The sequence below is a fragment of the Pogoniulus pusillus genome, chromosome 35, assembly GCF_015220805.1.
Source record: "Pogoniulus pusillus isolate bPogPus1 chromosome 35, bPogPus1.pri, whole genome shotgun sequence".
In the NCBI taxonomy this organism is placed as follows: domain Eukaryota; kingdom Metazoa; phylum Chordata; class Aves; order Piciformes; family Lybiidae; genus Pogoniulus; species Pogoniulus pusillus.
In genome coordinates, this window is record NC_087298.1 from 3,634,919 (window position 1) to 3,662,370 (window position 27,452).

At 49.1% G+C, this 27,452-nt stretch overlaps 1 protein-coding gene and 1 long non-coding RNA gene across 2 annotated transcripts in view; one reads left to right on the plus strand and one right to left on the minus strand.

Annotated features, from left to right (window-relative positions):
- The window catches only part of LOC135190169 (uncharacterized), a 49,111-nt gene extending 46,839 nt beyond the window's left edge, over positions 1 to 2,272 (plus strand). The window contains exon 4 of the long non-coding RNA XR_010308439.1: positions 1,539 to 2,272. This is a non-coding gene — a long non-coding RNA (uncharacterized LOC135190169). The remainder of the gene's footprint in view (positions 1 to 1,538) is intronic.
- A 1,345-nt stretch (positions 2,273 to 3,617) lies between these two features.
- On the minus strand, positions 3,618 to 25,809 carry TNFSF15 (TNF superfamily member 15). The gene is made up of 4 exons (XM_064171185.1): positions 25,643 to 25,809; positions 15,218 to 15,269; positions 14,522 to 14,569; positions 3,618 to 6,237 (listed from the first exon to the last, which is right to left on the minus strand). The coding sequence occupies exons 1-4, from the start codon at positions 25,775 to 25,777 to the stop codon at positions 5,810 to 5,812; spliced, it is 663 nt and encodes a 220-aa protein (XP_064027255.1). The 5' UTR covers positions 25,778 to 25,809; the 3' UTR covers positions 3,618 to 5,809.
- Between the last annotated feature and the right edge of the window lie 1,643 nt (positions 25,810 to 27,452).

The window sequence follows — 27,452 nt, forward strand, 5'->3', positions numbered from 1 at the left end:
GGTTAGTGTGTGTTGGAAGGGGACCAGGATCACAAGTGGCCATGGTTAGTTAACTTAAATCTTTATTATCACAAAAGTTGGCAACAAGAAGCTCAGTCAGTTCTAGTGGTAAGGACACACTTTGGTGCCGAAGCACGAGACAATATACAGTCACTTCTCTAAAATCCTTTACAGTAGCAAAATGCTATACTGGTGGTTTACACCCAGATCTGGGCAAAAAAAAAAACCAAACCACATTCTGGACACTTTCCAATTCTTCTAAAGAATGAATTTTCTCCTTTCTCATCAGAAATGATGGCCCACTCAGGAGAGTAACAAACCCAAATGCAGCGCAGTCAGTCATAATACACAGAGATGGGGGGAGGGAAGAAAAGAGATTCCTTCTAAATTCTGAACTACCTGGGCTGAAAATCACAAGTGAACACCTCAACCTGTTCCACTTGGTCTGTGCTACATGTCTTTGATCCAGAGCTCTGCTTATCCTAACATCTACTCAACTATCCTGTGCGAGTCCCTCTCAGCAGCATTCTTTTTATCATTGGGTTCCCCTTTACTGAGGCACCTGACCTTCAGCTTTACACCTCTAGACCCTATACATGTGCTGGAGAAGGACCATCTAAGGTGCCCTTGATTTGGAGGGTTGCCTGTAATGATGCAATTGAGGGTAAACACCAGCAAACCACTTAATCTGCTTTTAATTTAAGCCATAGGGACTTTACTCCTCATTTACACTAAATAGGGGAAAGTGAGGTGGCTTTTCCCCACTGCCAAAGCTGCCATTACAAGAGTCCTTCCCCCTCCTAAAACAGTGGGGTTCCTTAGTTGGTGTTAAGCATTAGTGATAGGTTGGATCTTAGAGATCTCTTCCAACCTGGTTGATTCTATGACTAATAACAGCTGACAACTTGGATCTTAGAGGTCTCTTCCAACCTGCTTGATTCTATGACTAGTAACAGCTGACAACTTGGATCTTAGAGGTCTCTTCCAACCTGCTTGATTCTATGATTAAAGACTGGATAAGGCACTTAGTGCCATGGTCTAGTTGACTGGATAGGTCTGGGTGATAGGTTGGACTGAATGATCTTGGAGGTCTCTTCCAACCTGGTTCATTCTATGACTAATAACAGCTGACAACTTGGATCTTAGAGGTCTCTTCCAACCTGTTTGATTCTATGACATCCTAACCCCTTAAGGCCCATGCTCAGGGCTAAGCACAGCACAAGTGTTGGCCAGAGGAGCTGTGATCCTTAGAGCTGGAATTGAATTTACCTCTATATATATCTGAAGAGAAAGTTAATGCTTAGTTAGCAATCTACAGTTTTTAAGGGGAAAGATAGCAGAAAATAAGGGAACCTTCTTATGAATTTGGGTTATGCTTAGTGTTAGGTTTGCTGGGGCTTAAAGAGCTCAGGGAAGAAGAGAATTTAGAAGAACTAAAACACTTTGTTCAGACTGCATACTAAAAATCAAATCAATCTGTTGCTTTCTTCCCCCCCCCAATGTTTTGTTCTGAAAAGTGCTTATCTTTTTTTGCCTAGGGAACACGAAGACCAAAAGCTGAACTCACATCTTCTGCACTCATTTACCATGAGCTGCCTATTTAATCCTTTTATTTTGTTGTCATCAGCTTGGATTTTCTTGTTTTCTTTTTCTTCTCTCCTAGCTGGTTTTTTTAGTTTCACATCCACCCAAAACAAAGCTTAGTTTCAGTCTGACCACAGACTGAAAGGTCACTGGTTCACATGACCACATTTCATCATCATCCCCTGCAATCAAAAAAGCTGAGGCCTGTGAGCTCTCCCATCCCCAGAAATGATTTCTCTTAAGGACAATTTTCTAGCTCAATAAACAGAGATTTCTGAGAGCACTTTTGTCCTCATTTAGCTTTGGAAAAGGGTGAGAATCCACAGCTCGGGTTCAGCCTCTCTGATAGAGCTCCCTTTAAGCTTGACCTCTGTCTCACTTAAGTGGCTTTGCTCTGACTTCATGTTATTGCCTTTTCTGGAGGGATAGCTGATGTACAACAGGGTCAGCATTGACCTCTGTACCCTGACTATATTTTCTGATCACTGTTATTAGCTTTGAGGTGGGGAGGAAAAGAATTTCCCATGGGGTAAATGTGTGGGGCTTAATATGGCTGCACCACTTTAAAACAAGTAGCGGCAGCTACATGACTGTGCATCATGCCAAATGTGCTAAGAGCCTGGGTGTGTAACAAGGTGCAAAAGCTTGCTCTAAATAGACTAAAATAAATAATTTGTGCTAAAATAAATACATGTTTGTTTTTTTTTTTTAGTGTGGCTACTGTATTCAGAGAGTCACATCTGTACTGGAGCTGCAGCAGGCAAGAGAGTTTGCTTGTGGAGTTTGGTAGCGTAGCGGACAGCAGAGATGTGCTTTGTGCTAGCAGAGGCTCAGAAGCTTCCCAGAAGTCATGTGGAATACACACGGGTCCATGTGGCCATGCAGATATGTGCAGGTATCCCACAGAAGGCTGTGTTGTTGGGTTCAGCACACCCAGCCCCTCAGGCTGACCAGCCCTCGGCACAGCAGGCGCTGAGTGGTGATGACTTTAGAGAGAGTTCTTATGGAGATCTGCTCTAGGAGCCTGTCTGGGTTGTGTTCTGGATGCTCCATCACCTCCTTTGCAGAAAGAAGGAGCTTTCTGCATTCCTGAGGCTGCCTCAGAATTTGCACTCCCATTTTCTCCAAGCATGAACTGAGTTAATCATAGAATGGCTTAGGTTGGAAGGGATCTCTGAGGTCATCTACTCCAACCGCTCTGCCACGGGCAGGGACATCTCTCAACTAGACTTGGGATGCAACACTTCACAGAAGCTTTCCTACCTGGATGCTAAGAATCACCTGTCCTAGACAAGTCATCAGACAATCACAATCACAGAATGGCTTAGCTTGGGAAGACCTTAGAGATCATCTACTCCAAACCCCCTGCCATGGGCAGGGACCCCTCTCATTTTAAGTGCTCCCTTGGAGACCACATTGTTTCCTGTGCTTTACAAGGTGGTGTGCAAGAGCTGCAATTTCCATGTTTTCATGAGCTCAGATCCTATTCTGGGCACAAACCCAAGGGATCAGAAGTTCAGAGGAACTCCCTGTGAGATGATTAAAGACTGCTGTAGAAAAGCTGAGAGATGGAAACTGTTGGGGGTCTCCCAGAGCATAACCTGGTCTTGAACTGCCAGGAGATCAAGGTCTCACTGGATTTTACTGTGATGTGGGGAGTTTCTGGGCAGTAAGAAGTGTCTTGCTCAGGAGCTAAATGCCCTTTCTTGAGAAGCAACAAGGAGACCTGGATGCATATAAACAGATACATGAGGAATACCTGCTCAGCAATTGCAGCTTAAAAGAAAAGGCTGAACAAGTGGAAGGAAAGGCAAGAATAAAGACTTGGAGAGGAAAGTGAATCTGATAATAAAGATGAGGATGCCTAACAGTGTGTTTGCACCTGCCAGCAGGATCATCACCTTTACTTTCTGCCATCCTAACCTATTTTCAGCTCTCACTATTCTTGGTGCACTGAGGTGATGCTAAGAGAGAGGCTGAGCATAGGAAATTTGAGTTGGACAAAGAGGTGTCCTTATACCTGATGGACAAGGCTAAGAAGGCAGGAAGGTACCTGTGGGAGAAAGGGATCAAGAGGGCAGCTGAGATGTGGGTGTGGGGGCAAGGAAGGGCATGTCAAAGAAGGGTTGAGGAGCCAAAGTGTAAAGAGGTTTTGATGCAAGGCCATTGTCAAGGTCTCCTAGATGGGAAGTGTTGTGCAGTAAACCAGCACCCAATGACTAGACTCAAGGAGAACCTGGAAGAAAGATACCTGCAGCAGAAAGAAGGGCAGGGCAAGAGGGCAAGCTGCTGGCTTTTGCCATGTATTTAATGCTGCTCTCACTGTAGATAAAACAGTGAAGGAACAGAGACCTGCTATGGGACCCAGAGACTGCAGAACAGGCAAGGATGGTCAAAAAGCCTTCTACTCTGAGATGAATTACTGCACAAAGGTCTGCTAGATCTAAGAGATGTAACCATGCATTCAGCATGAAGGTGCTTACACTGAGCCATGAAGAGGCAGAGATCCTGCTGCTCCCTGAATCTCCTACCTCCTGCTGTGCTTCTCTCCTCTCTTCACCATTAATCTTTCTTGGCTTTTCATTCTGCTCCTCACTTCAGCTGTCACTTTTCCTTGTCAGCTCAAAGAGATCTTTATATAACAATAAGTTGTCTCCCACTGGGAAGACATGGTGGGCAAAGCAGCCTGATTTCACTGCTGGTTGGACTGCAGTATCTCACATGGGTTTTGTAGCAGAGAACTTCTCTGCCTGTTTGAGATCTTTGGCTACAATCCCTCATCCCCATAGCTATTCCCAAGCTTCAGTGCCTCGCTGGCCAGTGGCTCCCACCATGGCTTTGAGTGGAAAGCTTAACTAGGCAAGCAGGGCTTACTGCCACTGCTGGTCAAGAAGTGGGAAATGGAGGCAATCCAACGAGGTGAGGCAGGAAAAGAGGAGGAGCTGCTAAGAGTGAATGCTGCAGGTGGTAGGTGCTCAGGTGTCAGCCCTCTTGGCAGTTGAGAGAGTAAAGTCTGAGCTTTATGAGAACAGGACTTGTCAGTGATGTACTCATGGTGGGGGGAGAAGGAAAGATGAAGGATTGCCCTGAGAGACAAGAAGGTCTCTGAAAATAAGCAAGTGCAAGGTGGGAAGCTGAATGTTCCTGAGCTCAACACCAGGCTCTGGCACACCATGGCTGTTTCTTTGGACCTCTTGGCCTTGTGTAGAGACTGCTGATCGCCAACCTTCACCCAGGGCAAGGCTGGAGAGTGCCTTGTGCCTAGGGGACCGCTGCAGCATTGGCAGTGGTTGCAAGGGGGAGCAGCAAAACAGTGCTGTCTTTGGTGGCACTCCCTTTGCACTCAGTGTCATGGAAAGCAGAATATTGCCAGGCTTTGCCCCCAGGATTTCTGTGGTTGGTTTAAAGAGCATGGAAAATTGTCCTGCTTGTCTCTCTCTGCCTCATGTTAGGAGCTAGTGAGGAGATTCCACTTTTGTGCTGAAGCAGAAATTGTCTGCATGTGTTGCCTTGAAATTTTCTGTGCAGGTTTGAGGCTGTTCATTGGCTTAATGCACTGCAGGCCATTTTCTGGGTGGGGTGAGGGGTGGGGAAAGAAATTTCAAGTAGGTTCTGCAAAACACACAACATAATTTTAATCTACTTTATAGGTACGTTGGAAGGGGTTAATTAAGCAGTTAATGATTAATCTGAGCTTTCTGTTAGTGCAAAGTGCTGAGCAGATCTGTTTGTAAGGAGATGATGAAAAGTAATTTACCTTTTAGACCCGAGTATCTGAAGAAAGGTCATGCAAAACTATACTGCAAGTGCTGGAGAAAGTTCAGAACACATCTTTGGGGGTTGAAGAAGTTGTACATTGAAGGTGGAATTAGTGATGTAGCCTAGCTGCAATACTCCAGATCAAATATTCCTACCCACAGCTATGAACTGTTCCTCCTCAGCTTACAATGGTTTGAAGAGCTCAGTTGCTACTTCCAAAAGTATTGGCTTTTCCTTTCAATTGGTCTTTCCTGTTCCTGTTCCCTTTGCTTTTGGTTTGCTTTAATTCAGCCTGTGGTTTTTAGCTTTCCCTACCCCTTAATTTAAGGCTGCAGGGGCGTGACAGTACAGAAGAAGGATATAACAGCACAGAGGTTGCACCCCAATGCATGCCCACAAAGCCAAGAAACAACAAGGTCACCCCAGGGCCTTGAAGGGAAGCGTCCCACCAGCTGCTGCCAGCAACCTACAACAAAAAGGCACCAAAGAAGGTGTTGTGCTCCTTAGTGTAATCCACCAGCCTGATGTCGCTAACGTTGACCATCAGCTTGTCTCCTGCTTCTAAGGAGACCACAGCACCCAGATAAATGGGCTGGAACCACCTCTTCCCACTCTCACTAAGGGTCTTGGTGCCAGTCAGCAGCCGAGTGGGCTCAGGGTAGCTGTCAGTGACTTTGGTGATGATCTCAGTGACAGAACTTGGTTCGCTGTAATTTTCAATGGGCCCTCGGAAAGTGACCTGAGCATAGACATAGTAGTCCCCGGACACAGGTATCACCAGTGAGCTGCTGGAATAACTCAGGTTGTTCTTGGTAAAGGCCAAGCCTCGTTTGTCTTCCCACTGCAGGATGGGCATGTGTTTTCCCATGGTCTTGAGGGCATTTTGTTTCTTCACTAGGGGAGGAAGAGAGAAGGAGAAGAGGTGGGTTAGTGTGATACAGCCAGGGGTATGGGATCATAGAATTGAGCTGGTTGGAAGTGACCTCTGAGATCACTGAGTCCAACTATCTAACACCACCATGGCCATTAAGCCATGGCCCAAAGTGCCACTTCTTGAACACCTTCAGGGATGGTAAGAGGTGCTGCAAGCTGGAGGTCAGCCCCTATTCCTCAGCAAGGTGTAGTACTCTGCACTGACTGTGCATTACTGCCCAGGAGGACTGTGGAGTCTCCCCTCTGGAGACATTCAAAACCTGCCTGGATGTGCTCCTGTGTGATCTGGTACAGCTGATCCTGCTCTGGCAGGGGGGTTGGACTGGATGAGCTTTCAAGGTCCCTGCCAGCCCCTGACATTCTGTGACTCTGCTATATCAGACAGCAGGTTCCTGGGAGCTAACCAAGCAGTGTCCCACACAGTGTGGCAGTATCTGGGGATGGGGAGATGACTAATATGGACAGGAAAACAGGGGCAGCCACGAAGGTTAGAATCACAGGACCACACAATTGTTTAGGTTGGAAGAGACCTCCAAAATCCTTGAGTCCAACCATCAACCCAACATCACCATGGCCACTGAATTACGGCCCAAAGTGCCATGGCCACACATTTCTTCAGCACCTTCAGGGATGGAGACTCCATCACTGCCCTGGGCAGCCTATGCCAGTGCCTGACCAATGTGCTGCTGGGTGCAAGAGCTCTGCTCCAAAGGGTTAGCAATTGAAACTGGATAATCAGAATGCTTGTGCAGAAAGGTTCTGATTTTACAGCTCACAAATGGAAATGACCTGGCTGTGGGCCAACTGTCCAGTGGTATTTTTGGAGGGTGTCCAAATGTGAGCAATCAGGAGTGAAAGCCAAGGATGGTTTTAGGCAGTTCAGGCTGCCTGAAGGGCTCTGCTGTGACTGAGTACCCTGGTTGTGGACCAGGACCTGAATGATGAGGTTGTCCTTCCTAAAGGCTGAGTCTCAGGGCACTGAGGAGCAACACAGGTCTCTTTACCCTGCAGGTCTAAGGTCTTCTCTTACATATTTAAACTGGAAGAGGAGAGGTTCAAAGTAGAGGTTAGGAAAGGGTTCTTTACAGTGAGGGTGGTGAGACACTGGCACAGGTTGCCCAGGGAGGTTGTGGCTGCTTCTTTCGTGGAGGTGTTCAAGGCCAGGTTGGATGAGGCCTTGAGTGACCTGTTCTAGTGGGAGGTGTCCCTGCCTATTGCTGGATGAGCCTTGAGGTCCCTTCCAACCTAAACCATTCTATATTTAGAGAGTAAAAACCTTGACTTCAATTGAAACCAGCACTGGGGCTGTCATACCTGTGAGCACTATGACTGTGGAGCCTAAGAAGCCTGGATAAGGATAGGAAATATCAAAGCATCATTTCTTCAGTGGCTGTGGGTTGGAGTTATGGTCCCTTCACAGCAATCAGCATGACCTATCACCAAGCACTGAGACACTTGGACATCTCTTCCTGCCAAACTGCTTCTGGAAGAAGTTGGGCTTTGTCAGCCCTTTTGCCATGCTTTTCTTCCTGAGGGTTTTGTGGTGCTGTAGAATTACATGGAATGGTAGGGGCTGGAAGGGACTTGTGGAGATCATCTGGTCCAACACCTCTGCCAGAGCAGGTTCACCTAGACCAGGCTGCACCTAGAACATGTCCAGGCATATTTTGAATGACTCCAGAAATGGAGACTCCACCACCTCTCTGGGCATCCTGTGCCAGTGCTCTACCACCCTCAAAGTAAAGAAGTTCCTCATCATGCTTAGATTGAACTGCCTATGGCAAGGGGTTAGAACCAGATGATCTTTGAGGTCCCTTCCAACCTAAACCATTCTATGATTCCTATGTTCAAGTTTGGGCTCCTTACCTCATCTCTTGTCACTGGGCACCACTAAAAAAGACTGGCCCTGATGTCACCAAATCAGCACAGCCCCACTGTGCTTTAAAAGAGCTAGTTCCAGAGCAGCACCTTCTCTAGAAGCTCACTCTCTCCTTTTTTCAAGTGCCTTGCTGGAACAAAACACTAAGCTTGGTGGTACCCTCAGCTTCCCTTCAGACTTTCTCCCAGTCCTATGGCTAGATGATGACCCCAGCATGAGTCTGATCCAAGCTAAAGATGCCACCCAGGCTGCAGGTGTCTTGGGAAGAATCAGGGGTGTGCTGCCCTATTCCCTTCACCAGTCCTGCACCATTGGGATTTCTCTCACCCAGCAGCCAGGAGAACAAGCCCTAGCACTCACTTTTCTGCAGGGAGGCAGAAGAGTTTTCTCTGCTCTTGGCTGACTGCCACATTAAATTGTTGTGGTAAAACAAGAGCAATGAAAAGGAAGAGGAAAAAAACCATTGAGATTTTTGTAGAATCATAGAGTCATTCTGGTTGGAAAAGACCTCTGATATCATCAAGCCAACACCATCAAAGCTGTTAAACCTTGTGCTGGAGTGCCCTGTCTACATATTTCTTGAACACCTCCAGGGACAGTGACTCCACTACCTCCCTGGGCAGCCTGTACCAATGCAAGATGTTCAAGTGAATCCACAAAGTTAATGTCAAATGCTGAGAGATACCAAGGCCATGAACTTCCAGGTAGTGAGACCTTGTATGTGATCCTGAGTTACTGTTTGAAGTTGATTTTGATTCAGTATTTGGGGAAGGAGTCTGTATGCAGGGACATGGAGGCAAATGGAATCCAGGTAAAGGAGAGGTTTGAAATTCTCTGGGAAGGGAAGCTGGGAAGGGACATTTTACAAGGGATTGTAATGATAGGATGAAGTGGGATGGATTGAAGCTTGAGAGGAGGGGAGATTTAGACTGGAGATTTGGAAGAGATTCCTTAGAGTGAGGGTGGTGAGACACTGAAACAGGTTGCTCAGAGAGGCTGTGAATGCCTGGAGGTGTTCAAAGCCCTGAGTGACCTGGGCTAGTGGAAAGTGTCCTTGCCCATGGCTTGAGGGTGGAACTGGATCATCTTTAAGGTCCCTTCCAGCCTAAACCATTCCATGGATAATAACCATTAGGTTTATCCTGGTTGAAATGAGGTTCAGAAAAAGCAGTGTGCTCAGCTCCCAGCAGCATCCATTTCCCTCTCTTTCCCTAGCAAGAGCTAATCCAGAAGGAGAGAGGAAGGTGTTAGCAGCTGCTGTCTCTTCTCTATCCTCTGAGCAGCACAAGAAGATGCTGCCTGCTTTTCAGCCTGCCTGTCAGTGCTGCTCAAGCCTTTCTGATCTTTCCCCAGCAGGCAAAGTGCAGGAGGAGAGCATTTCCACGTGTGCAAACAACAGATAGGGATTGTGACAGCAAGCCAAGCTACATTATCCAAGTATTAGAAGGACTACGAGGCTTAGAGCCAAAGAGGCCAAAGGAGAGAGAGGGATAAAGGAAAGTGAAAGTGCTGCTAGTCTGCCTTCCTCCTCTTCTACCTCTTGAGTGGGTAGGGACTGATCTGAGTGGTGGCAAAAAGCATCTGGGTCACTCTGAGGTTTACAAGAGCTCAGAGATCAGCTGGTAGCAGGCAAACTCTTGTCTGAGGTGGGAAGAGGCAGAATAAACCTCAGAATTTCCAGCAAATGCTCCTGGCTCTTTTCCATCTTGGGGAGTTTGGGGGGAAAACTGAAGGGAAGCTGATGTGAAATGTTCTTTTCCACCTAGAGTGACACATTTAAAGTGACAGTGACACTCCACCTCCAGTGCTTTTTAGAGCTAACAGGCATCCCAAGTGCAGCACATGATTTCATAACCTCTAGAATTAGGCAACTCTGAGCTTCACAGCTAGAATCTCCCCTTTGGGATTCACAGATTGCATTGGGTTGGAAGGAACCCTCAAAAGTCATCTTGTCCAACCCCCCTGCACTCAGCAGGGATGCCTCCAACTAGATCAGGCTGCCCAGGGCCACAGCAAGTTTGATCTTGATTGGCTCCTCAGATGGGGCCTCTACCACATCCCTGGGCACCCTGTTCCAGTGTCTCACCTCACTCACAGTAAATAACTTTCTCCTGATGTCCAACCTAAATCTCCCCTGCTTCAGGTTCAAACCATTGCCTCTCATCCTATCACCACAGGCCCTTCTAAACAGTCCCTCCCCAGCTTTCAGAATCACAGAACCTTAGAGGTTGGAAGGGACCTCCAGAGATCATCAAATCCAATCCCCTGCCAAGCAGGGTCACCTAGAGGTAGCTCACACAGGAATGCATTCAGGTGGCTTTTGAAAGTCTCCAGAGCAGGACACTCCACAAGCTCTCTGAGCAGCCTGCTCCAGGGCTCTGGCACCTTCACTGTAAAGAAGTTTCTCCCCATGTTGAAGTGAAACCTTCTGTGTTCCAGTTTGCATCCATTGCTCCTTGTCTTATTGCTGCTGGCCAGGGAAAATTCCTGTATGTCCCTTTCTCAAATGAAGCTATAAGGTCACCCCAGAGACTTTTCTCCTCCAGGCTGAACAGCCCAAATTGTTCCAGCCTCTATTCATAGGAGAGGTGGACAAGAAAGATAAAGCTCAGTCTATTGATGTTCTCAGTGTTGAAGTAAATTAATTTTTCCCTCCTGTTACCAATAGCAGTCAGGATGTAAAATGCATGCTCAAGTGCCCTTGAATAGACTACAGCTCCTTTTGTAGCAGCAGGTCTTCATTTCTTGCATTTCTGGAGCTATATTCCCTGCAAATGTACCTCTTGGGCTAAGTCTTGGAGTAAATAAAACCTGCTTTGAAGAAGAGATTCATTGCCACAGCTTCTGTGACTTTCCCACCCACTATCAATTTTTGGCATCCCTTACATGTGCAATGACTTCTCCTTTCCCCATGTTGCTTGGCAGATTTGGGGTACATTTGATGGCATATTGCTGGATTTGGAGGGGGTGGGGGGGGTGGTCTACAATTCTTAGCCCTCACTGGTTTGAGAACCTGGTATTGAACTCTGAGGTCAGGCTCCTGGTCCCCTAATCTCAGCCTGGGCTTATAGTCTCCTGCTGTAGTGAAGCCCTTGCACAGCACACACTTCAAAGACCCACAGCTGCAGGGTCTCCTCTCTTGCTCAAGGTTGTGGCCAGGCAGCTTAATAAGTGCCCTCAGAAGGTCATTAATTCCAGGAGCCAAGTGGAAGCAAAAAGGTTGGACTTGATGATCTGTGAGGTCTCTTCTAACCCTGATGATACTGTGATACTTCTTGTGGCCTTCCAGTATCTGATGGGGGGGCTACATAAAAACCCTGGGGAAGGACTTTTTAGGCTATCAGGTGGTGATAGGACTAGGGGGAATGGAGCAAAGCTGGAGGTGGGGAGAGTCAGAGGAGGAAGTTGTTGAGCAGGAGAGTGGTGAGAGGCTGGAATGGGTTGCCCAGGGAGGTGGTTAAGGCCCCATGGCTGGAGATGTTCAAGGCCAGGCTGGCTGAGGCTCTGGCCAGGCTGATCTAGGGTAGGGTGTCCCTGCCCATGGCAGGGGGTTGGTACTAGATGATCCTTGTGGTCCCTTCCAACCCTGACTGATTCTATGATTCTATACTCAGATTTAAGGGGACATTTGGCTGCCTTTGCAGCATGACAAGCATGAGCCAGCTACCTGGTAGGGTTTCTGCAGCATAGTTCATGTTGCAGGCTGGTGACAAGAGGGCATAGATATTAAGCTGTATCTTGACCTCACAGTGCCACCAGGTAAGTCAGAGGGGGAGGTGATGGCATGGCCTGGCACAATCTGCACCATCAGTGCACAGGAGGGAGAGTGGATGGAGAAAAGTCCTGGGGAGGCATTCCCATGGACTGTGCTGCTCAAAGCTTTCAAAACCTGCCTGCATGTGTTCCTGTGCAACCTGGCCTAGGTGGACCTGTGTTAGCACAAGGGCTGGACTAGATGATCTCTAGGGGTTCCATCCAACTCCTGCCATCCCAAGATTCTATGATACTATGATTCTTCATTAGCTGTAGCCACCCTGGGAGAGGAGATCCTGGTGCCAGTTCAAAATGCTCAGTGTCTGCTAAAATGTCCAAGAGCTGGTAGAGGAAATCATCCCAAAGGAGCAGGGACCACAACACTGAGTCATTCTGCTACTTCAACTGTTGTGTCCCCATGACAGGACCGTGGCTACTTCTCATTCCTCTCACTCCTCTGCTCTCACTTTCACAACCTGTGCACCTCAAACTAGGAAAAGCCAGAGAAATCAGAGGTCTGGAAGAGATTCCTGCAAATGAGAGTTTGTGGCCTCCCAGTTTCACGTTGGAAAAGGTACCTGAGGTGGGGGAATGTAACAAAGATCTGAAGAACAATTACTCTTGCTTCACTTTCTACACCCAAGAGTCATGGTTTCTGAGAAGAGAAACCCAGGATGGCAGCCAAGGAATGATTATGCAGCAAGCCTGAAACAACAGGAAACAGTTTCTGATGGTGATGCACCCCCCAGGCTTGGGAACTCATCACTGCAGGGCAGAACATCAAATGTATGCTTGGGCTAAAAAAAGGTCAAAGATAAGTTCATGCAAATTAGGTTCCCTGATGGCTACGTAGCACAGCAGCCTGGGTGTAGCCTTTGTGCACAGAAAAGGAGTAAGCAAAGCTTCCTTTTCATGCTCCTTGCTAAGGCAAACAGTGACTGGTTGGGACTGTGCAGCCTGGAGAAGAGAAGGCTCCAGGAAGACTTTATAAAGGCATTGCTGTATCTGAAGGGAGTCTGCAAGAAACCTAGGCAGAGAGCTTTTACAAGAGTTTGTTGTGATGGGAATAGAGGCAACGGTTTTGAGCTGGGAGGGGGGAGATTGAGACTGGATGTTAGGAAGATATTCTTTACAGTGAGAGTGGTGAGATACTGGAACAGGTTGCCCAGGGATGCTGCAGATGTCCCCTTCCTGGGAGAGTTCAAGGCCAGGTTGGATGAGCCCTTGAGCAACCTGTGCTGGTGGAGAGTCTCCCTGCCCATGGCACAGGGGGGTTGGAACTGGATGATTTTCAAGTCCCTTCTAAGCCAAAGCATTCTGTGATGGGCACCATCCTGGGGATACTGCTTGGGAAGGACAGCAAAGGAGTTTTTGCAAGTGGGGAGCTTGAGGAAATTTGAAGCAAAGTGTTGGGTGCTTCCCTCTGGTAATTGGACTTTTGTGGAAGGCAGGGAAGTTCCCATCAGCAGAGCTGGGCTTCAGCTGCTCCTCTGAGTCAGCCACAGAGGCAACCTCTGGGTTCCTCTGCCAAGAGCTGACTGAAGGAAAACAGAGAGCCTCACACTAGCAGACATGGTCCTAGTGCCCTTGTGAACTTGCACTTAAGGCAGGATATGATTTTCAACATGAGCAGGACAGTTTTGGAGCTCTGACAACCCACATTGTTAGAAAGGGGATTGAGACCAAGGATGTGCATGAGGAAGGAGCTCCTGGATTAAGGAAAGTAAACTATGCTGGGAAAGAAATCAGCCCTGAAATTGGTTTAACCCTGTTGGTGAATGTGATGAAACCTCACAGCACATCTTGCATGCTTCAGGTTACTAAAGGGCTCCCCTGGGAAGGATACAGGGTGCTGAGGAAGCCTCTGCACTGAGGTGCAAGTGAAGAGCTTTCAACCCTCAACTCCACCCCATGGCAAAGAGCCATGAACCCTTTTCTTTTGGTGACACCTACCATTTCAAGGTTGCTGGAAGTGGCAAGGATGGGAGAGGGCTCAAGACGATGCCCTTAGTGTGGTGACAGCTACACCACCGAGGCTAAGGTGGTGGGATGGCCTTGCAAATGTTGGCAGCACACCCTGGGCCAGTGCTTTGCAATAGCACCCTCTGAACACAAGGTAAGGGCTTGGAGGGCTTCAGTTGGATTAGCTCTTCCCTCAGTCTAAGTCAGAGATGAAACAGGAGGCTATTTGATGGCAATATGGGCCCAGGGGAGGTCCTGAAGAAAAATCAGAGCCCTAAAACTGGTCTTATTTGGGTAGTTTATCCCAATTTGCAGCTTCATGGGGGCTCACTTGGGCTCCTTCCACTCCCTTTTCAAGGGGATTCAGCAGATCACTACGACAGCAACAGGCACCTATTTAAGTTCAGTTCCAAGAGCTGCTCATTTAATGAAATGAGCAGCTTGGAAAAGTGGCAAGAAGTTTGCCAGCTACCTCCTTTGTGGGACTTTGTCTGCAAAGAGAAGCTGCAGTAAATCAGGCATGGTCAACACGGCACAGCTGAGGATTCCTGTAACATCTGATCCTATCAGACCCACGTAACCCAAAAGATCCCATCAGACCCAGACAAACCAGCTACGTTTGGAAACACTTGAGTTTGGAACAAGCATTACCTGTCAGGTGTGCTCTTGGCTTTTCTGCACTGGCAAGTGTGACTGTAGCTGAGGAGAAAAAAAAAGAGAGAGAGAGGGGAAAAAAAAAGGTGTGTAAGAAGGTTTGCTGCTGCTCAAGTCAATGGCATGTGAGTGGTAGGTGATGGCCAGAGGTGGCATGTGCAACTCTCTTCCATTTCTGCACAGCTCTGAGTCAGGATTTATTTGCTTTGATTGTTTGTTGACACCACTGAGGCCATAAAAACCTCTTTGCAAATGCCCAAGCTGATGGAGATGTCAAGAGGGCATATTGCAACCCTGTCTCAGATTGCTGCAGAATGAATGGAGAGCAGGTGTGCTGTGCATGGGTGGGGGTGTGGTGTCCATGGGCTCTTGAATCCCTGCTTTTGGATGCTCAGGGTGAGTTGTACCCATCTCAGAGAGCTGCAGGGGAAGTCTGTGCCTGCACTAGAAGGAGCGAGCTTGCAGAGCCCTGGGATTAGAAACGCTCACACTTTAGCTAGGACCACACTTATCTCCCTGAGTCTCACCCAGGTTTGCCTCTGTCTGCCCTGGCTTGTCTGGCTGAGGAGTGATTTGAGTGTTCAGAGAGCAGAGGAGGGGAGGGTAAGGGTGAGCCAGCAGAGTGCTGCAGCTGTGATTGCAAAACCTGGGTGTGCAGAGGAGCTGGGGCTGGGGGGAGGCTGCGAGACTTACCAGTGTCTAGTGCCCGTTGCTTCAGAAAGCGAGAGCCCCTCTCCTCTGTGACCTGTAGGAGAGAGTCACCGGCAGTTAGCTCAGGGCTCCAGGGCACCTGGGAACCACAGGGGGGTTGGGTTGCGTTATGCAGAGAATGGAACCCTATGGATGTGATTTCTGCCCTGATAATCAGTCGAGTTCAGCTGGAACTTTCCTGCAGAAGGACAAGCCCTGACAAGGCTTTGCTTCCCCGCAGGAGTTTTCAGCTGTTTGAAACTGCTTGTGTCTCTTAAAGGCTGCTAGGGACAGGACCTGCTGCCCTGTGGTGGTGGTTGTGTTAAACTCCAGTCCTGTTCAGAGGCTGGACAAGCTCCTGGCTTAGGCAGGAGATGACTGGCATACTGGCCAGTGTGAATTGCAGGAGCATGGCTTGGAAGGGACCTTAAAGATCATCTAGTTCCAGCCTCTTTGCCAGGGGCAAGGAATTAGCCATTGCTAACCCTCCTTTGGGATGGTGTCTCCCCCCCAGCATTGCAGGAGCACCTTAGAGACTCTCCTGTCCCTCTACCTGTGCAGAGCAAATGGAGCAATGCCAGCGACTCTTCCCTGTCTCAAGACTCAGCAGGTCTGAGCCTTTGCAGGATCAAAGGTTCCTCCATAATGCCACTGAAGAGACTAACCAAGGTGCATCAGCTACACTTGCTTGGATTTCTGCATCTGGGGCATTTCAGACAGTTGCTTAGGGCAGTCTGGAAAGTTGGTTCATCTGCTTGGGTAGTGGCACTGGATGATGCCAAGGAGATGCTCAGCTCTGAGTGCAGCTGGCACTGCCTGACCAAGGGAGGGCAGAGTGATTTGTGTCTCCTTGCTTCTTAGGTTTTCTTCTAGAGCCAAACAGCAGCACACTCACAACACACCCTCGTGCCAGCCTCATCTGCATGGCAGCAGGGCATGGCCCTGGGCAGTGCCAGGCGGTTGTGACGTTTAGGTTGAGCAGTTCAAAGGGAAGCTGCTGTCTGTCACATGCCAACCAGGGCTGGTCCTTCTGAATCAGACTTGGGCACGGCTGGTGGCTTCTTGCCAGGTGCCTGTCCTCTTAGGGCAGCACACACAACAGCATGGCTCCTCGCTGGAGGTTTGCTCCTGGATGCTCTGGCTCTGGCCTCCCTGGGCTGTGAGGGGCATTCCTTACACCTCCCTCAGGGCACAGTGCATCACAGGTCTATGCCAGTGGTGTAGCAGACAGTCTGGGTTAAGCAGCCAGCTCAGGGCTGGCTGAGAGGGCTGCCAAGAGCCCCTATCACACAACACTCCTCAGGGGCACGCTGGGCTGGTGCTGTGTTTTATGGTCAGCTACACTAAATGTGCTGAATAACACCCAAACCATCACATGGTGGTTGGCTCAGACAGCTCCAAGTACTGCAGGAGAAGTAGAAAATAGATCATTTCTGCTGTCCAAGAGGAAGTGACCATGTCCCTGTACTTGTCACTGATGAGGCCACACCGTGAGTACTGGGTTCAGTTTTGGGCCCTAGAGAATGGCAACAAAGATCTGGAGAACAGGTCTGGTGAGGAGCAGCTGAGGGAACTGGTGGTGTTTAGTATGAAGTAGAGGAGGCTGAAGGGAGACCTCATCCTCTCTACAACTCCCTGAAAGGAGGTTGGGGTGAGGCAAGAGGGGCAGTCTCATCTCCCAAGCAACAAGTGCCAGCAAGAGGAGACAGCCTCAAGTCGTTGGGGAGGTTTAGGTTAGACATGAGGAAGAATTTCATTGCTGAGTGATCAGGCATTGGAACAGGCTGCCCAGGGAGGTGGTGGAGTCACCATCCCTGGAGGTGTTAAAAAGACTTGTGGACATGGCACTTTGGGCCACAGTTTATTGGCCATGATGGTGTTGTGTCGATGGCAGGACTTGATCTTAGAGGTCATTCCCAACCCATAGAGATCCCATGGTTCTAAAATGAGTGTGGGAGAGGATTCAGGCTGCCTGGGTTTGGGGACTCTAGCAATCCCAAGGATACTCCAGCATTTCTATGGTCCTGCTCTAGCAGGGAGGTTGGACTCAATGATCTATGGAGGTCCCTTTGAACCCCTAAGATGCTGTGAGCCTGTTTCTCTGGCAGTAAACATGTGCTGCTGCAGAAAACCATGCTTCCTGAAATAGTTTCTCCAGTTCACTGGGGAGAAAGAAGAAAAGAAAAGGAAAGAAAAGATAGCATGAAAAGTGCAGGGGGAAAAAAGAGCTCTCTTTTAACTCCCTTCCCCTTACGCACACACACAGGTATAGCCCAGCCACAGGTGTCTGCTGCTCTGCTGCAGGAAATGTCACCTGGAAGAGAGGGTGGTGTGAAAGCTCAGTGTGTGGCTGACAGAGAGATGGTGCTGGGCTGTCAGGGAGCTGCCTGAGCCCTTCTTTCTGATGAGTGACTTTCTCCAAGGTCCCACCTGTGTGCTGCAGAGTGCACTGCTGTACTTGGGATGTGACACAGAGACCCAGGCAAGAGACTTTGTCCTTCCTGTGCTTGGAGGTGCAAGGTTGGTGTGGAGGATTCCCTTCCAGCACTCCCCTTTTGCTTTTGGCCAGATGCATATCCGTTTCCATCACTGTTTGTGTGCCACTTCCTCCCTGTTTATCAGGTGGCAGATTTTCTAACCATGCTAAGTGCTGCCATCAGCTGCAAATCCATCACAGCCCTCCAGCTACTCGGGGAGCTGCAGTGGGGCTGTTTACATATTTAAAGCCTTACTTCTGCTGAAGTACTTCATATAAACTTGGATGTTGCAATACAAGCAGAGGTGATGGGAAAGTGGAGAGGATATCCAAAAGAAAAGTCTCCTTTGTTAAAAATAGCAAAACTATTTTGACTAAAAAGTGGGAAGAAGCTCCTTAGGAAACCTTGGTTCACTTCTTTCCAAAGAAGGCCAGATGGAAGCTCCTTGCTGTGGCCTTCTTTTGGACCTGCTGGATCTTTTGGAGTGGGACCAGAAGAGACCACAGCAATGATGCAAGGGCTGGGAGCCCTTTGTTATGAGGCCAGGCTGAGAGTTGGGATTGTTCAGCCTGCGGAAGAGAAGGCTCCAAGGAGACTTTCTGGTGGCCTTGCAGTGCTTAAAGAGACTGATCAGAAAGCTGGGGACAGACTTTGAGCAGGGCCTGTTGTGACTGGAGAAGGGATGAAGGTTTGAACTAAAAGAGAGAGATTCAGATGAGAGGGAAGAAAGAAAATGTTGAGCCTGAGGGTGGTGAAAGCCTGGTCCAGGTTGCCCAGAGAGGTGGTAGCTGCTCTATCCCTGGAGCCACTCAGGGTGAGGCTGTTTGGGGCTCTGATCAGCCTGCTGTAGCTGCAGATGTCCCTGCTGGCTGCAGGGGGATTAGAATAATGACCTTTAAAGGTCACTTCTGACTCAGGCCAATCTGTAATTCTGTGAAACTGCAGGTGCAGGACCTGTGTTCATAGATGCTAAAGGACAGTGTGATGCAGTAGGCAGGGCAGGGTGTTGCAAGGGCTGAAATTCTTCTGTTACTTGCCAAAGGTAGGAGATATTTTTTGCCATAATTGTGTTGCCTCCTAAGGATGCAAACCTGAATCTCCTTCAGAAACTCTTTTGCCATTTACCAATGCTACCTAATGGCCAGGGATCAGTAATATTCCCCCTAAGCAGGCACAGAGGCACGTTGATGGTGTAGATGAAGCAGAGCTAAGCAGCACAAGACCATAGGGAGATCACTTACACAATTAGTGGTTTTCTCTCTTTTCTTATCTTGCTCAGCTGTGATTCTGAAAAGTTCACAGCATGGCTTTGATTTTCCCTTGGATTCCTGGGGAGAGCCTGCAACCCACACTGGGTGATGCTGAAAACTCCACCTTGCAGCTGATTTGCAGCCAAACCCCCTCCTCCTCCTCCCCAGCCAGGCAGGTGATTGCCCTGAAGTCTGTGCTATGTAGAACACTTCCAAATTGTTTCAATACCACCCATGTCCAAAAGCCCCACTGCATTTCTGGCCATGCTTTGCTAGAGCCAAACTAAAGCTTTGAACATCCTCTTTTCATACATTTTGCCTCTCACACCTCCAGGAAGAGCTGGGAGTATCCAGTAGAGAACAGCCCATCCCAGCAGGCAGACAGACTCCCCCCAGTATCTCCATCCCCTCTGTTTAAGCACAAGAGGCTATTTGACAGGCAGGGTCTCTGCAGGTCATACATAGGGATGTGGTTGCCCCCCCCTCATCTCAGCACTGGTGAGGCCACATCTCAAATGCTGCCTTCAGTTTTGGGCCCCTCACTCCAAGAAGGACATTGAGGGGCTGGAGCAGAAAGGCAAGAGAGCTGGTGAAGGATCTTGAGCATAAGTCTTATGAGGAGCAGCTGGGGGAGCTGGAATTACTTTGTTTGGAGAAGAGGAGGCTGAGGGAAGCCCTCATTGCCCTCTACAACTTCCTGGAAGGAGATGGGAGTGAAATGCACAGTGGTGTCCTCTCCCAAGAAACAAGTGACAGGACAAGAGGAAATGGCCTCAAGTTCTACCAAGGGAGGTTCAGGTTGGATATTAGGAAAAAAAGATCTTCACAGAAAGGGTTCTGAAGCATTGGAACAGGCTGCCCAGGGAGGTGGTGGAGTCATTAACCCTGGAGGCATTTAAAAGATGTGTGGTTGTGGTGCTGAGAGTTGTTTAGTTGTAGCAGCTCAGCAGCAGGGGTGGGACTGTGAGCTCTAAGCAAGCAGTTGGACTTGATGAACTCAAAGGTCTCTTCCATATTCAACAGTTCTATGCTTCTATGATTCACATACCCTCAGTTTTTCCAGCACCAAGAGATACTGCATGGCCTGAACTGGGCCTTTTTGATAGAGGCTTGTCCCATGCCAATAAAAACTGGCCTCAGTGGGAGCATTTCATTTGGGCTCCAGTGCCCAGCAGAAGCACTCACCCAGGGCACCTGCTCGCAGGCTTCTCTGCCTACGAGGACTACGTGCACCAGGCAGCAGTGCCAATCAGGAGCTTTACTGCTGCTGAGTTTTGCAGGGGGAATCCCACACACATGGGCCTAAGTGCAGGGCTCCCTGCTCCTCCTCAGGCATTTCTTTCCCCACAGATCAGGAAGCCATTTCCCATCTGGGCAGGCTATGAGGGCTTCTGGCTCTGCATGCCTGCCTGTTCCGGCAGTCCTTTCCCAAGCTGGCTTTCTGGCTTCATACTTTCTGGACATGATCCAGGTGGAGCTGTTGGGACTTCCTAGCTTTGCTCCTGCAAACTAAGGCAAAGTTCCTACATTCCTCCTAGGCAGCTAGTCTCTACCTTCCCCAGTTTAAGAGGGGCAGGGATCTACTTGAAAGAGTCCAACAGAGGGCTATGAGGGTGATTAAGGGGCTGGATCACTGCTTTATGAGAAGAGGCTGAGAGACCTGAGGCTATTTAGTCTGGAGAGGAGAAGAATGGAAAGGAATCTACTAGATGAGGCACTTAGAGCCATGGTCTAGTTGATTGGATAGGGCTGGGTGCTAGGTTGGACTGGATGATCTTGGAGGTCTCTTCCAACCTGGCTGATTCTATGATTCTATGATTCTGTTCTATGACTTTGAAGTCTGTCCTGTACTGCAGCAGCTCCCTTCTCCATTGCAGGGCTGACAGCACAGGTTCACATGCAAGCCTTTGCAGAGGTTTTGGAATTTCCCATTATGATGTTTGTCATCCTGCCGTGCCAAGGGTACCACAAACACAAGCCCAAGCACCACCATCTGCAGTCCCCCTGACTTGATGGGCTGCTGTGTTGAGCTGGCTGAGCACATTGCTAAGGCAGCCACAGATGCTCTCTTGGCTGCTCTGCTGCTCCCTTGCTAGGCTTACACACTCAGACTGAAATTTGGCCTCCTTTTTGGGAAGGATGCACAGCAATCCTAGCCCATCAAGAATGAGAGCAGTTGGAAAGGACTTTTGGAGATCATTGAGTCCCACTTTGCTGCCAGCTCAGGTTTACCCAGAGCAGGTTGCACAAGACAGCATCCAGAAGGGCTTTGAATGACTACTGAGGTGGAGACTCCATCACCTCTCTGGGCAGCCTTGTGCTTGTCTGAGGCTAACTGGAATATTTTAATGAGAGAAAGACTCTAATTAGTCTCAAACCAGCACAAGCCTGTTGCAGTGCTCTACCATCCTCAAAGTAAGGAAGTTTCCTCCTCGTGTTTGGATGGAATATGTTCCAGTTTGTGCCCATTACCTCATTTTGGGTGACAAAGCTGGTGAGGGGCCTGGAACACAAACCCTATGAGGAGAGGCTGAGGGAGCTGGGGCTGTTTAGCCTAGAGAAGAGGAGGCTCAGGGCAGAGCTCACTGCTGGCTACAACTACCTGAAGGGAGGCTGTAGCCAGGTGGGAGTTGGCCTCTTCTCCCAGGCAACCACCAACAGAACAAGGGGACACAGTCTCAAGCTGTGCCAGGGGAGGTCTAGGCTGGATGTGAGGAGGAAGTTGTTGGCAGAGAGAGTGATTGGCATTGGAATGAGCTGCCCAGGAAGGTGGTGGAGTCACCATCCCTGGAAGTGTTCAAGCAAAGCCTGGATGAGGCACTTAGTGCCATCATCTGGTTGATGGCCAGGGCTGGGTGCTAGGTTGGACAGGATAATCTTGGAGGTCTCTTCCAACCTGGTTGATTCTGTGATTCTGTCACTGGGCACCTAGCCCCATCCTCCTGACACCACCCTCTCAGTATTGATGAGATGAGATCTTCCTTCAGTCTTCTCTTCTCCAGGCTAAATAGTGCCAAGTCCCCCAGCCTTTCTCCCTAAGGCAAATGTTCCAGAGCACTAATCTTCCTCTGAAGAATACCACTAGAGCATTTTATAGACTTCCTGATAACAGCATGAGCTGGTTTATTGTTTCAAGAACCCTATTTCCTCAGCTTACTCTGTCTGGAAGCACAAAAGAAAGTGTTTTCTGCTTTCCAAAGGGAAGCAGGGCAGTGAGCCTGGGAGATGCCCAGGGAAACCATCATCAGACCTGAATTATCCATGCAAGACAAATTATACCATGAGAGAGAGAGAGCTGGTGGCTCATAGGTGTTGCTGTAATGACATAACTTGCCCTGTTTTCTTCCTGAAAGGAACACTTCCAGAGGAAAAAGTGAGTTTGCAGCCCTTTGGAGGCAGAATGTGACACCATTTGCACCCACACAGAGGCAGAGATGAATTAACTGCCTCACCCCAGAGGCGAAGCAGACGCACCCCAGTTGCACAAACTTTCCCAGGCTCCCTTTCTCCTCCTCCTTGCTCCAGGAAGACCAGACTCAGGAATTTACTACATGTGCTTCTCAGTTGCTCAGCTGTTGAGTCCCTCTCTCCTCCCAGGACTTTTTCCAGTGCGTGAGAAGTTGATAAGCTGGCATGTGTGGGCTGAACTCTGGTCCTGGCGCAAGGAGAGGACTCCTCCTGTGGGTTCACTGCTCCCAGGATCAGCAAGTGAATGTGCATCTGGTGCAAACACAGTTCTGCCAGCTTGCTCTCAGTATGCTCAGGGCACCTGCACCCCAAAAGCACAGAAGGGTCTGGCACATGTGCCTTGTCCCAACCTAGTCCTAGGGCAATCAGTGGTGCACATGGGAAAGGCATCCTTTAGTGATCCAGTTCTAACACTCCAAAAGCAGACATTAAATGCAAAAAGGCATTTTGCCAAGAGATCTTTTTGCCCAGAAATGTTCCCATGAACAGAAGCAGCTTACAGCCATGCCACAGGACTCAGCAGCAGGGCTCAGACTGTGACAGGGCTCTTTGGGGAATTAACCAACAACTTCAGGAGCAGACAACTCTACCTCCCCACAGACAATATCGGCCATAAAGTCACTAGCAGGGTGCTTGAGTTCAGAAGGTGCAGGATCCAGCTGAACTGTAGCTGGGCACTCCACCCACTGGGTTTGGCAAGAAAGCAGCAGGCAGTCAGCCAGCTCCAATGATTTTTCTCTTCCTCACTGAGGCTTGCAGAGGCTCTAAGTCACCTGATCAGCTCATTACATCACTGTGGGAATACTACGAGCTAATCATTAATTCCGTGCATGTGCACAGACATACACACTGCTGCAACCCAGGCTAGAGCAATTCCATTGGCTTATGTTCTGCTTTTTCCTCTTGAGAAGCCAAACCCACTCAGCAAAATACTTCTCTCCACTTGCTCTGCCAACAGAGCCCAAAGCCAGGAACACATGAATCCACTCAACCAGGCTAACGTTTTAGGATTCCACTCTGAAAGCATTCAAAGATTTAAACTCCTCTGCTCTGTACTACCTCACAGGACACAAACAAGGAGCAGTGCAGCTGAAACTGTTCAAAGAGTCTCTTCACTCCAAGTGCAGCCACTCCAGCTGGTCTAAACAGTAGCAGCAGGGGCAGTGCAGCAACAGGCTGTCAGATGTGCAGGAAGGTGGCAGCTCCAGCAGATCCAGAGAGGTGATTCTGCCTCTTTGCTCTGGTGAGACCTCACCTGGAGTACTGTGTCCAGCTTTGGAGCTCTCAATATAGGAAGGACATGCACTTAATGGAGACAGTCCAGAGGAGGGCCATGAAAATGATCAGGGGGTTGGGACAGCTCTGCTGTGAGGACAGGCTGAGGGAGCTGGGGGTGTTGAGTCTGGAGAAGAGGAGGCTCTGGGGAGTCCTAATGTCGACCTTTCAGTATCCTACATGAAGGCTGGAGAGAGACTGGTTACAAAGGCCTGCAGTGACAGGATGAGGGGCAGTGGCTTCAAACTAGAGAAGAGCAGATCTAAAGTGAATGTTAGGAACAAGTTCTTCACTGTGAGGGTGGTAGACCACTGGAACAGGTTGCCTAGGGAGGTGGTTCAGGCCTCAAGGCAAGGCTTGACAAGGATCTGTGCAACCTGGTCTAGTTGAGGACACCCCTGCTGACTGCAGTGGGGGTTGGACTGGATGACCTTTGGAGTTCCCTTCCAAGCCAAACCATTCTACAGTTCTATGACTTAGGCTGAGGTGCTGAGCAGGGCTGCTGCAGCTCCTTTCAGATGTGCACAAAAGTCTAACCACCAGAGAATGCAGAAGATGCTGCACTTAGCAGCCAGCATCACTTGAGCACGAGGCAGCAGCTGTGCAGACTCGATGTCAGCCAAGGGCTAGCAAGCCTGAGCAGCTGGGAGCATGCAGGCAGAGCCGTGGGGACAGCTGTCACCTGCAGCCCAAACTTCTGTGGGCAAAATATGTACTAGGTTAGGAATCTGTCTTTGAGGCCACTGATAACACTGCTTTACTCAGCAGCTCCTAACTGAGAGCATAGCACACAGGGTAATTAGCTGGGAGATTTCAGACCTGAAATTAAAATTCAAACCTTAAATCCTAGGGCCTAATTCCAGACCTGAACCTAAAATTCAACTCTTAAAGCCCAAGACCTAATTTCTGACCTGAAGCTAAAATGCAAACCTTAAATCCTACAAGCTAATTTCAGACCTGAAGCTAAAATTCAACCCTTAAATCCTAAGACCTAACTTCAGACCTGAAGCTAAAATTCAGGTCTTAAATCCTAAAGCTTAATTTCCAATCTGAAACTAAAATTCAAGCTTTAAGTCTTAAGACCTACATGCATCCTTCTAGCATGGGGAAGACCTGCTAAATTCATTGACTGCCATGGAAGAAGGCAGTTGTATGCAGGCTGGCATGAGAAGGATTGAGGTGACAGAAGAGCAGTAGAAGCAGCCACACCAGCAAGTTTGTATTGCTGGGAGCAAAGTTAGCTCAGCTCTTTGTCAAAAGAGATGAAAAGATCCTTGGGTCTAGAAAAAGTTCTGATGGACAGTAAAAAACTGGGATGCAAAATTTAGGGTATCACAGTATTATTAGGATTGGAAGAGACCTCACAGATCATCAAGTCCAACCCTTTACCAGACTCCTTAACTGTTTGAGATCACATCTCTGCAGGAGTTTGCATGAATGGCATACCAGAGCTTAGCTGTCTGCCTGGTGAGGGATGACGAACACTCACTCACTGACAGCAGCAGCCTCATCAGCAGATGTCTGCTGAAATAGGAGCCTGGAAGGGGAAGTCTCAAAGCTAAACTGAAAGAAAGGAGGAAAATGAGACCCGGTGCCAAAGTGTGGCTGCAATCAGTGCAGGCACAGTGGTTTCCATCAACTAGCAAGCTTGTTAAAAAGCATTCCCTGCAGCTTGTCAAGAAAAGTTTAAAAGTTGTGCCTTTTACTGTGACATGAATGAAGTTAAGTCAAGAAGAACAGAAACCGTTAGTTTAAAAGGCCAAACACTACTAAGAGTTACTGCAAGCAGATTTTCTCTGCCTAAGGAAAAAAGGAAGGTGACAGTGAGTGTCTTGAGCTCCCTTAAACATGAGAAACTCACAAACAGTAAAGAAAGAACCAAGCAAACCCCAGCTCTGGGATGCGGTGTGGTCCTCCTCACAGCGGGGCAGGACAGCAATCAGTCATCATCATCTTACCTGCTCCACGCAGGAGCTGGGAGCTCGGAGGTTTCCAACCAGCAGGTAGGCAGTGGGCAGCATGAGGACCATCACGGAGAGCAGGCACAGCAGCACCGCGCACCGGATCCTCCTCATATCCTCCCTGAAGTGCATCCTGGAAGTTTGGTTGATCCCAGGAGCTGCCTCCTCCGTAGTAACCTCGGCCAAGCGGAGCTCGCCGGCGCCTGCCATGGGAGCTGCTGCTGCTGCTGCTGCTGCTGCTGCTTCTCCTGGATGGGAAGTGGGGACTGCACCAAACCTTCTGCTGTCTGCCCTGCATGGAGACCCCCATTAAATAAGAACTGGTCCGAGTGTGGGAAGGCACCGACACAAGCACACCCTCCCTCCCGAGGAATGCACCGCCTACAATAGAAACCTAGCTCGGGAAGGGGAGCACGGCGGCTCCCGGGCTCCCCGAGCTGCCTGCCGCACGGCTCCCTCTGCCTTTTTTTTCTCTCCCCCTCGCCGTGCAGAAGGAAGCCAGGAAAGTCCCAGTGGGTGGAACCAGGATAAAGTCTGCTGCTGGGCTGGATAAGCTTGAAAGCTTTTCCGCATGGTACAGGGAATATGAAACCAATGGGAGTGAAAGTGAGAAGCGAGGGGAGAGCGAGAGCGAGCCGCAGGGCCAAGCGAGTGCCCCAGAGCCCGGCGGTTTCAGCGCAGAGCCGCAGCATCAACCTCTAGCATCATCGAGTCCAACCTAGCACCTAAGCCTTCTAATTAACTAACCCGTGGCACTAAGTGCCTCAGCCAGCCTTCACCCCCAGGGATGGCGATTCCACCACCTCCCCCGGGCAGCCCATTCCAATGCCAATCACTCTTGCTGTCAAGAATTTCTTCCTATTGTCCAGCCTAAACCTGCCCTGGCACAGCTTGAGGCTTGGCTCCTTGGCTTACCTCCTTTCAGATAGCTGTAGAGTGCAATAAGGACTCCCCTGAGCCCTGTGAGAAAGGGGAAGAATCTTTTAGGGAAGGTGAGAGCACTGCAAGTGACCCCAAGGAGGGATCTGGTGCTCTCAGATGTTGCTTCACTGCTACCTTATAGCAGAACTTAGAGGTTGCTCAATGTACGTTTTGCACCGAGTTAGTCCAGCATCAGGCCCAGCGCAGGATGTGTAGCCACTGTGGGGGTCACCCTCTCTCCAAACTCCTTACCTGTGCTCTTTCAGGAGCCTGTCATTGCTGCCTGGGAGAGCTGTGAGTTTATTTCAGTTGGGCAAAGTTTATCTCATCATAACTTTCTTAATGGCTGCAGTGGCAGGTTTAAAAGGACCTGCTGCGTACTGATAACCTCAGGAGCTGCTCAGCAGCTGATCCAGGAAGCAAGCTCACATGGGACCCAATGTCCAGGTGGAAGAGGTTCCCTTCTCCCAGCCAAGACTTTGTGCATGCTCACCCTCTGCAGCACATCAGCATGGACATTAGTAGAGTGAGGGTGCTGAGACACTGGAATAGATTGCCCAGGAAGGCTGTGGCTGCACTCTCCCTGGAGGAGTTCAAGGCCAGGTTGGATGAGTCCTTAAGCAACCTGGGCTAGTGGAAGGTGTCTCTGCCCGTGGCAGGAGGTTGGAACTAGATAATCTTTAAGGTCCCCTCCAACCCAACCCATTTATGCTTCTATCCCACCCTCCATCCTTGGCAAGGTTTAGGAAGGACTCAGCAGGAGGTGGAGTGGACATGTTGCCAAGCTGGTTTATCTAAATTGCTGAAGCTTTTATTTTCTTCCTAAGAAAACCAAATTCTCATCCAAGTGGACATTTTCTTTGTGTTGTGTTTTAAGCCCAGCCAG

What these genes read in the sequence shown, in the direction of transcription:
- TNFSF15 (XM_064171185.1), bottom strand. Translation starts at nt 25,777, where the DNA reads ATGCACTTCAGGGAGGATATGAGGAGGATCCGGTGCGCGGTGCTGCTG. An exon ending in GCAACGGGCACTAGACACTG is followed by an intron (nt 14,570 to 15,217) that starts GTAAGTCTCGCA and finishes TTTTCTCCTCAG; the next exon opens with CTACAGTCACACTTGCCAGT. An exon ending in GCCAAGAGCACACCTGACAG is followed by an intron (nt 6,238 to 14,521) that starts GTAATGCTTGTT and finishes TTCCTCCCCTAG; the next exon opens with TGAAGAAACAAAATGCCCTC.